Source organism: Lipotes vexillifer, unplaced genomic scaffold (assembly GCF_000442215.2).
Source record: "Lipotes vexillifer unplaced genomic scaffold, Lipotes_vexillifer_v1.1 scaffold12, whole genome shotgun sequence".
In the NCBI taxonomy this organism is placed as follows: Eukaryota; Metazoa; Chordata; class Mammalia; order Artiodactyla; family Lipotidae; genus Lipotes; species Lipotes vexillifer.
Window position 1 is genome coordinate 2,104,183 of NW_006796716.1, and position 9,206 is coordinate 2,113,388.

A 9,206-nucleotide genomic window follows, 5' to 3' on the forward strand; every position below is an offset into this window, starting at 1 on the left:
CTTTCCCTGCAGATCCAGAATTCTCGCCAGGCTCTCCCCCTCCCTGGCAGTGCCTCCCCAGTGCCTGCTGTGGGAGCCTCTTTCTTGGCCCACTGCCCTTCTCACTCTATGGCAAGCCCTGGACACTGCCATCCCCTTCAGCCTCTCTGCTGAGGTCTCCCTATTCTGTATCTGTGCTGCCCTCTCCCCAGAGGGACACAACCACGTATCTGACTTCCACCCTGACCTCCCCCTCTGAATGTTCCACAGCTCCCTTAACCCTGAAGGAGCCAAAATAGAACTCATCATTTCCAAGACTGTAGCTCACATTCTTCCCCCTCCAACCTGAACCTTTCCATGTTCCCCATGCCCAAGAAGGGTACCACCATGCAGACACTTGTGCCAACAGGAAACAGTCAACTTGGGCTCTTCCCTATATCCCACTGCCCTGTGGTGTGTTACCGAGGCCTGGCCAGTTTGTTGCAGGAGAGAATGCTCATGTCCCAGGTCACAGGTGAGTCCCTGGGATGGGTCACCAAGTGAGGGTCCTTGGCTTCGCACGGGAAAGAATTCAAGAGCGAGCCATAGTAAAGTGAAAACAGGTTTATTGAGAGAGATACACATTCCATAGGCAGAGTGTGGTCCATATCAGAAGGCAAGAGCAGCCCCAGGGCATGGGGTCATCTCAGAAAATGAGAGCACCCCGAAATATGGGGTGGTTAGTTTTTGTGGGCTGGGTAACTTTATAGGCTAACGAGTGGGAGGTTTATTCCAACTATTTTGGGAAAGGGGCAGAGATTTCCAGGAATTGGACCACTGCCCACTGTTTGGTCTTTTATGGTTGGCCTTGGAACTGTCACGGTGCCTGGGAGTGTGTCATTTAGTATATGCTAACGTGTTAAAATGAGCATATAGTGAGGCTCAAGGTCTACTGGAAGTTAAATCTTCCGCCATCTTGGGTCTAGTTGGTTCTAAGCAGTTTTTGTTGTATCCTCAATGGCTATGTCATCCTTTTAATGGTTGTGCCCTGCTCCCTTCCCTCTTGTCTCAAGTTGACCTCATAAGCATCCATACACATGGCCACCGCCCTGGTCTGATAGAATATCACTTTTTTTTGTTCTGGTTTTCTGTTTGTTTTTTGTTTTTGTTTGTTTTTTTTGGTTACATTGGGTCTTCATTGCTGCGTGCGGGCTTTCTCTAGTTGCGGTGAGTGGGGGCTACTCTTCGTTGCGGTGTGCGGGCTTCTCATTCTGGTGGCTTCTCTTGTTGCAGAGCACAGGCTCTAGGTGCGCGGGCTTCAGTAGTTGCAGCATGCGGGCTCAGTAGTTGTAGCACATGGGCTTAGTTGCTCTGCAGCATGTGGGATCTTCCCAGACTAGGGCTCGAACCCATGTCCCCTACATTGGCAGGTGGATTCTTAACCACCATGCCACCAGGGAAGTCCAGAGAGGCTCCAATCAATGCAAGGTGAAGCTTCCATTGCAAATTGAAGTTGTGCTTCCATTGCTTCTCTGGCTCTTGCTTGCCTCTGATGAGGCCAGGTTTCTAGCAGATGGTCAAGGTGCTTTGCGACTGAGCCCTGCTATCCCTCCAGCCACACCTTTGCTCATGCTTTCCTTTCCATCCTAGAATTCCCTTTTACCCTCTGTCTCCCCTGTCTAAATGCCCACCCCTGAAGGTACAGCTGAACCTCACTGCCCCTCAAAATCCATCGGCAGATCTCCCTCCCTGACCTGCCCAGTTTTCCCCTCTTCTGTCATTACTAACATCCTTCTGAGTGTTAGCCTTGGATTCCAGCTGGGCTGTAGGAACTTGAGGATAAGAGCAAGGCCCTTACTACAGCCCAGTGGCAAGGTGGGAAGGATAAGGATCATGGAGTGTAGCAGACCCCAGTTTGACTCTGGTTCTATCCCTGGCTTCCTTGTTGACCTTGGGTAAGTTACTTGAGCCTAGTTGTGTGGGTTTTTTTGGTTTGGTTAAAGTTATTTCATGGCCTCACTTGTCTTAAAGACCACTATAAAGATCAACTGAACTTACAATGTAAAAGAATCTGGTAGTCTCAGGTGAGCCGTAGCCCTACTCTTGCTTGTCCCCCACATCGATAGACTGGAGTCACAGACCTGCACGTGTTCCCAGGTTCACTCTTTATCTGTGTCACCTCTGGAAAATCACTTAATGAGCATCTCCTAGAGCATCAGTCCCCTAATCTGTGGGGTGGGAACGTGAGAAGATTAAATGAAATGCAAAGCTCCTGGATCAATAAATGTCACCTGCAAAATGCTTGGTGAATGAAATTCTGAAACGTACCGCTTTGTCTCTAGGAGAAAGTGGTTCATGGCTGGGCCTTCGGTTCTAAATAGCAAATTAAGGAGGAAAAGCTCCAGAATGCTCTGGACACCCCCTCCTAGCCCTCTCCACCCCACTGCCCACAGCTGAGTCAATGCCAGTCTCCCCTTCTCCCCTCACCAAGGACAAAAGGGAAGGAAATGAGGCCACTTCACTTGCTCTCTGACTGGATCTGTCTCCTCACCCGAGGTTGTGGGTGAGTCTGTCTGTCATCTAGTCTCTGCAGCAGCCTCTGTGCTCATAGGATCCTTCTAAAAGCCAGAGGACCTGCACTGCCAGGAAGGGCTCCCTGGTGGCCATGGAAACGTTTGAATCTGGCATCCCTGACCCTGGCATTTCGACTCACTCTGGGTTGTGGGCCTGGGAGGCCCATGGAGCATGCTTGTTCTGGGAATATTCCCTCTCCAGCTAGTCTGCTCCAAATTCTATCACTAGTCTTTCAGAATATCTCTTTTTTTTGGTGAATAAACTCTGTAGATTGTATTAATGCCAATTTCCTGGTTTTGATATTGCACTATAGTTATGCAAGATGTTACCATTGGGGGAACCTGGGTAAAGGATACATGGAACCTTCCTCTTCATTTTTTTCCCCAACTACCTGTGAATCTATAATTATTTCAAAATTAAAAGTGTCTTGTTTAAAATCACCTTTTCAACTTCCTTTCTATCCCCAGGCCACCCTGAGTCCAGGCTCTTATCACCTCCCTCTTGGACCCTTGCAACCACCTCTTGGTTTTCCTTCTGTCTTCGGTCTTGGCACACACTAGTCCATCCGAAGAATCTCCAAGACCCCGATTTTGAGCTATCTCACCCTGAAATAACCACCAGAATCTACTCTCTGTTTGCTGGATTGAGCTGGCACTCAAGGCCCTCCAGACCTTTCCAATCTTACCTGCTACTTTTTATTTTGCTCATGCCCTGCCTCCACACAGCATCCTCCTGCTCAGGAGGATGAGGCTGTCCTACCTCCTAATTCCAGAAATACCCTGTCCCTTCTCCATTAACAGTAAAAGCCCATCTGAATTTCCCCTGATACTAAGAAGACTTTCCCAGCAGTTGAATGGGAGTAATAATAGGTCCCATGGCTCCTTGAAAGGATCCAATGTGATGACGACTGGAATAACGCCTTTAATAACGATTATCAGTAAATTCTTCAAGGGGAGGCCTGAGCAGAGACTGTGTTACCGGCCCCCTACCCTGTGAGGCCACACTGCCTCAAGGGCCAAACCCCCTTAAATAGACAGGCCGCGTCCTTCCGGATGCCCGACGGTCAGGCCCCGCCCCTCGGGACGCTCCAACAACAGGCCCCGCCCCCGAGACGGGCCAAAGACCAGGCCGCGCCCCTCGGGACGCACTAACGGCCAGGCCCCACCCCGCGTGCGTGCACCGCCCTGCGGAGACGTGCAGGCCCTCGCGAGGCCAGAGGCTGAGGTGGCAGTGACTCTGCCGACATGGAGCTGCTACAGATGCCGGAGTTGATGGGGCTGTCGCTGTTGCTCGGGCTGCTGGCCCTGATGGCGACGGCGGCGGTAGCGCGGGGGTGGCTGCGCGCGGAGCAGGAGACGTGCGGCCGGTCGGCAGGTTAGTGGGGCGGGGGCGCGTGGGGGCGACCCGCCGGACCTGTCGCTCCCGGCCTCCCCGGGGTCCGACCGACCGTTTGGGCCTGCGGGGGTGCCAGATATCCCGCCCTCCCTCCGGCCTTAGTTTCTCCTCTTGAGACATCAGTTTCACTTCGGGACGACCTGTTAGAACCTAGGCCCCGCGCTGCCGAGCTCTCCGTGGCCGAGCTTCTCCCCGGGGCTGCTGCGGGGACGCTGGGAAACTCTCCAGCGCGCTCCTTGTTCGTTATTTTCTGAAAACGGGGAGGAGGGGACGGACATTCATTTGTGAACGCTCTGGTTCCCCGACATGCAGCATTTATTGAGTACCTGCTACCTCCCGTAGGCTTTGGGGTCTTTTCCTTTAGGGAGTCCAATGTCGGGTAAAAAAGAACAGGTGAAAATGTAAGTGAAAAATATAGTGTAGTAGGTTTCATAGGAAGGTCAGTACTAGACACAGGAAACCCAAAGGTGGGAGTGGTCAGCCCTGCTTTTGTCGGTGGGCGTGGGGGAGGGTGTTGTCAAGTAGGGAACACTTGACGTGGGGTCTTGAGGGATAGACGTGTAAGAGTTTGCCAGGAGGCCAAGAGAGGGCGCATATTCCTGGCAATGGCAACATGCGTGAAGCCAAGGAGTCCTGGAACAGCATTTGGTTTGACTGTAGTGTGAGGGGAGAGGGGAGGGCTTGTTAGACAAGGCTGGAGAGGCAAGCAGAGGGCAGGCAGATTTGTCTTTGTATGTGGCCTCAGGAGCCTTCTTCCTGTAGGAATTGAGGAGCATCTGTAGCGATCTAACATATGCCAGCTTTGCTCCTGGCCTGATTTTCAATTAAATTAGATATTTGATACAAAAATGGCACCATTTCCAGCACATGGGATGTACTCAACTCACGTCAACTACCTCTCACCTCTGGGTTCTCTCTGGGATTCCTTTGAGCCTTTTAATGCTTGTGTTGGGTACTGTGCTTGTCATTTTGTATATATTATCTCACCCAATTCTCAACTTCTCTTTTAGAAAACCAAGGCCCAGGGCAATTACCTGAGATCAGGGTCACTAGATTCCGGTGTGCACATTATCCCCCACTTAGAGATGTCTGGCCAAGAATCTGCATTCCACTGGCCATTCTGTGTACTTGCTGAGCTGTGCCTGCCCAGAGAGGGCGCCTTTTCTGATGTGCAACGAGGTGCTATATGGTTATGTTATATACACTAACAGCAAGCAGCCTCCTCAAGATCACTCAGTGGTAGAGATGCAATCCAAACCCAGGTCTGATTCCAAAGCCTCTGTTTTTTCCATATCCCTCTCTTCTTGAGGACAGGGGCCATATCTGGTCATCTCTTGTGCCTCCATTCAGTGCCAATCGTAGGTGGTCAGTAAGTGCTTATTGAGTGAGTGAATGGACGAATGACATGGGCCTTCCTTGTAGGCCAAAGAGCAAATGGATTTCCACCTGACAAGTCCTTGAGATCCAAGAAGCAGAAACAACATCAGCGGATTCACAAGGAAAAGCCTCAGCAACACAACTTCACCCACCGCCTCCTGGCTGCAACATTGAAGGTACATGGTGCCCATGCACAGGACATGTATACAAAGACTCACACCCCCGTAGACTTTTCCTTTGTAGTATTCTGTGCATGTTACAGACCCCTCTGCCTCTGACCAAAATCAGTGGGGATGCCCCATCCTATCCCTTCTCATCACATCCCATCAGCAGCTTGCTGTTAATCTAAGCAACAGGGCTCCAGAATCATGGCTGCATGGGTTTCCCCATTTGCCCAAGGGGTTCCTGTTCATACTTGCTGCAACCCTTCCCCTAGAGCCACAGTGGGAACATATCTTGCATGGACTTTAGCAGCAATGGCAAGTACCTGGCCACCTGTGCAGATGACCGTACTGTCCGCATCTGGAGCACCAAGGACTTCCCGCAGCGGGAGCACCGCAGCATGAGAGCAAATGTGGAGCTGGACCATGCCATCCTGGTGCGCTTCAGCCCTGACTGCAGGTGGGACAGGATGGAGCCCCAGGTTTGCCTGCAGAAGCCCTGACCCAGGCTTATGTCCTTCCCATACCTTGTTTGGGGTAGTGAGGGGGGACCCAGGGTCTCCCTTGAGGTGGCAGAAAGGGAGCATCCAGACAGCTTGAACACCGCCTGAGGCTCCTTGGAGGGCTATGGAGCTACATAGCAAGGAAGCAGAGAGGGGAAGGTCTCTTCCTCCTTGGGAAGTACGGAAGCCTGCCTTCCAGAGCAGTCTTGGAAGCTCTAGTGGTTTTCTAAACCCTAGAGAGAAGCTAAAGCAGCCAGAGCTATGAGAGGCTTACCTTGTAAGGGGTTTTAAGAGATTTTGAATTAAGGGTTTAAGTTGTGAGGCTGGACTATAAGTCCTGAAGGGAGATCTTGATTTTCCTCAGAGCCTGCCTAGCATAGGACCTGGCACACACAGGTCTCTGTGCCCAAAGGAGTGAGAGACTTGTCTGCTCTCTGTCTCTAGAGCATTCATTGTCTGGCTGGCTAACGGAGATACCCTCCGTGTCTTCAAGATGACCAAGCGAGAGGATGGGGGCTATACTTTCACAGCCACCCCAGAGGACTTTCCTAAAAAGCACAAGGCAGCCATCGTCAACATTGGCATTGCTGACACAGGTGAGGCGTTCAGAGGATGGAGCTTGCCCAAGGCAAGGGGGAATGGCCCCAGTTTTACTTACTGAGTGAGCGAATGCAGCCTGAGAGTTATGCTTAGCCCCAGTGTGACAAAAAGGGCCCTGGCTCTGGGCTCCCCTGGAGTCCTGGGAGCCACAGCAAGTCCCCTGGGGGAGGCAGGTAATAGCCACAGTCTTCAACCAAATCCTTATCTGTGGTGACCCTTGGCTTGGGAGGGAAGCATGGATACATTACATTGGGCAGCAGATGCCTTCATAAGTCAGTCGATCAGGTCATGGACCTCAGCTCATGGCACTCCTCTCGCCCTTCAGGGAAGTTCATCATGACTGCTTCCAGTGACACAACTATCATCATCTGGAATCTGAAAGGTCAGGTACTGTCTACTATCAACACCAACCAGATGCACAATACATTTGCTGCTATATCCCCTTGTAGCAGGTGAGGAAGGAGGGACTTTGGCCTCGGGCATGGGCAGAGGTTGGGGCTGGGGGGCTGGGGACAGAGCAGAGAGCCAGCTTCAGAGAGCAGAAGGGGCAGGCAGTGTGGAATCAGGACACCTAGATTCAAGTCCTTAGTCTCTATTTCTTCATCCATAGTTTTTAAGCGGTTGGGGTGGGGGTACTAAGTGTCTTGCAGCCTGGCTGTGAGGATGGACTGAGGTCATGTATAAATGCAGTTTTCGGGCTTCCCTGGTGGCACGGTGGTTGAGAATCTGCCTGCCAATGCAGGGGACATGGGTTCAAGCCCTGGTCTGGGAAGATCCCACATGCCGCGGAGCAACTAGCCCCGTGAGCCACAGTTACTGAGCCTGCGCGTCTGGAGCCTGTGCTCCGCAACAAGAGAGGCCGCGATAGTGAGAGGCCCGCGCACCGCGATGAGGAGTGGCCCCCACTTGCCGCAACTAGAGAAAGCCCTCGCACAGAAACGAAGACCCAACACAGCCATAAATAAATAAATAAATTAAATTAAATTAAAAAAAAACAAAAACAGTTTTCAAAGGTAGCGTTTTAGGTACAAGATTAATTAACTTTCTCAGGAAAAAGTTTTGGTGGATTTGCAGAAAAAGATTCCCTTAAAATTAAGTTTTAATGCAACCTGGGTTGTATGGCAGGTTTGTGGCCTCGTGTGGCTTCACCCCAGATGTAAAAGTTTGGGAAGTCTGCTTTGGGAAAAAAGGGGACTTCCAGGAGGTTGTGCGAGCCTTTGAACTGAAGGGCCACTCTGCAGCCGTCCACTTCTTTGCTTTCTCCAATGACTCCCGGAGGTGAGTGACTCCTCTCTGATTTCTTACCCATGACTTGCAGCCCCTCTTGGCGTCCAGGATCCTTCTGCCGTTCTCTGCAGCGGCTCTGAAGTGGGGGAGGGGTGCCTGGCCCGCAGCAGGAAGTAGACGTAGCAGTGGACTTGGCTTCCTAGCTGGCGTCCGTAGCGCTGTCCCAGTGCCCTCCCCTCCAGGGTGTGTTGGGGCTAGAGCCGTGACCTTCCCTGCTGCAGGATGGCCTCTGTCTCCAAGGATGGTACGTGGAAACTGTGGGACACAGATGTGGAATACAAGAAGCAGCAGGACCCCTACTTGCTGAGGACAGGCCGTTTTGAAGAAGCAAGCACCATGCCATGCCGCCTGGCACTCTCGCCTGACGCCCAGGTTTTGGCTTTGGCCAGTGGCAGCAGCATTCATCTCTATAACAGCCGGCGGGGTGAGAAGGAGGAGTGCTTCGAACATGTCCATGGGGAGTGTATCAGTGACTTGTCCTTTGACGTCACTGGCCGGCTTCTGGCCTCCTGTGGGGACCGCGCAGTGCGGCTCTTCCACAACACCCCTGGCTACCGGGCAGTGATGGAAGAAATGCAGGGTCTCCTCAAGCGGGCCTCCAATGAGAGCACCCGCCAGAGGCTACAGCAGCAGCTGACGCAGGCCCAGGAGGCCCTGAAGAGCCTGGGTGCCTTGAGGAAATGACTCTGGGAGGGCACAGCAGGAAGGATCTGGCCTTCTGCCTTCGCTGCCGTGGCTCTTCCCGAGTACTCCCCAGCTGGAAGCCTTTTGAAAGGGGTGTGCTGATTTTCTTAATGGTGACTCCTCTCTCCTTTTTCCCATTGAAACTGTTCTTGCGTACTTAGATCTCTCTCTCTTCTTGCTGGTGTGACTCCTGGCCTTACTTGACCTCCCAGGCCAATGACCAAGGTGCTTCTCTTTTTCCTGGGCCCAAGGGGTGGAATCTGTCTTCACCAGGCACTGAGGAGAGTGGTAATTAGAAGAGAAAGAGAGAACATGGTCTTTGACCTTGTGGCAACACACCCTGCTATCCAAAGAAGTGTGTAATTGTGGGACTTCCCTGACGGTCCAGTGGTTAAGACTCTGTGCTCCCAATGCAGGGGCCCTGGGTTTGATCCCTGGTCAGGGAACTAAGAAAAAAAAACGACAAAGAAGCTTGTAACTGTGGAGGCAAAACCTAGGGAACACCTGAGTACTAACCAGCAGTCTTGCAGGGATGGGAGATTGGGAAATCTTCCAATTCCATAACTGTGGTATGGCTCAGGGAAAGGCTGATCTTAATCCAGCAAAGCACGTAACTTCATCAAAAAGTGATTAAGGGATTCATTCTGTGCCTCAGTTTTCTTATTTG

The 9,206-nt window shown here is 51.9% G+C and overlaps 1 protein-coding gene across 1 annotated transcript; it reads left to right on the forward strand.

Moving 5' to 3' along the window:
- Positions 1-3,756: 3,756 nt before the first annotated feature.
- TBL2 (transducin beta like 2) lies at positions 3,757-8,539 on the forward strand. The gene is made up of 7 exons (XM_007468783.1): positions 3,757-3,906; positions 5,350-5,480; positions 5,741-5,925; positions 6,413-6,564; positions 6,894-7,020; positions 7,694-7,846; positions 8,077-8,539. Exons 1-7 carry the CDS (start codon positions 3,777-3,779, stop codon positions 8,537-8,539), a joined length of 1,341 nt encoding a protein of 446 aa, XP_007468845.1. The 5' UTR covers positions 3,757-3,776.
- The last annotated feature ends 667 nt before the right edge of the window (positions 8,540-9,206 follow it).

Bases quoted from the DNA above. Each gene is read 5' to 3' on its own strand.
- TBL2 (XM_007468783.1), top strand. From the start codon at position 3,777: ATGGAGCTGCTACAGATGCCGGAGTTGATGGGGCTGTCGCTGTTGCTC. The intron at 3,907-5,349 runs GTTAGTGGGGCG...CCTTCCTTGTAG, and splicing joins GACGTGCGGCCGGTCGGCAG to GCCAAAGAGCAAATGGATTT. The intron at 7,021-7,693 runs GTGAGGAAGGAG...GTTGTATGGCAG, and splicing joins GCTATATCCCCTTGTAGCAG to GTTTGTGGCCTCGTGTGGCT.